This window comes from Fonticula alba (assembly GCF_000388065.1).
Source record: "Fonticula alba strain ATCC 38817 unplaced genomic scaffold supercont2.6, whole genome shotgun sequence".
NCBI lineage: Eukaryota > Rotosphaerida > Fonticulaceae > Fonticula > Fonticula alba.
In genome coordinates, this window is record NW_009242976.1 from 2,149,273 (window position 1) to 2,149,723 (window position 451).

Sequence of the window (451 nt, forward strand, 5' to 3'; positions counted from 1 at the left end):
TCTCTCTCCCCTCCCCCCCCCCCCCCCCCCCCCCCCATGCGCCTCGCCGTCTCTCCACCCCCTTCACTTCGCTCCCACATCTCTGCGGCCCATCCTTCTGTGCCCCCTTTCCTCTGCCCTCGCCAATCGCGCACGTGGATGCACCTGCACGATGTCTAGCCATTGGGCCGGGTCGCGGACATTTCAGTCCAGCCTGGACGATGAGGCGGCCGACCCGTCGGCTGGCTCGCTGCGCCAGCCCTTTTCGGCCCTGTTGTTGAATGCCGGCGGGGCGTCTTCCCGATCGGCGTCGGATGCCGCCTCTCGGGAGCAGCATGCCGGTACGCGGCGGCCCCCGGCCCGCATGGCGTTTGCCCTTCCGGCTGCTGGCCTCCCACGAGTGCCATGGGTCACACGCGCGCACACACACACACACGCACACAAGGGGGGACTAACCATCGACCGCCACCCA

At 69.2% G+C, this 451-nt stretch overlaps 1 protein-coding gene across 1 annotated transcript in view; it reads left to right on the forward strand.

The window, feature by feature from the left end:
• Positions 1-451, forward strand: part of H696_04118 (hypothetical protein) — a gene marked incomplete at its 5' end in the record, with an annotated part of 8,192 nt that overhangs the window by 2,325 nt on the left and 5,416 nt on the right. The window contains one exon of the mRNA XM_009498001.1: positions 188-320. Coding sequence (XP_009496276.1) covers positions 188-320 — 133 coding nt within the window. The remainder of the gene's footprint in view (positions 1-187; positions 321-451) is intronic.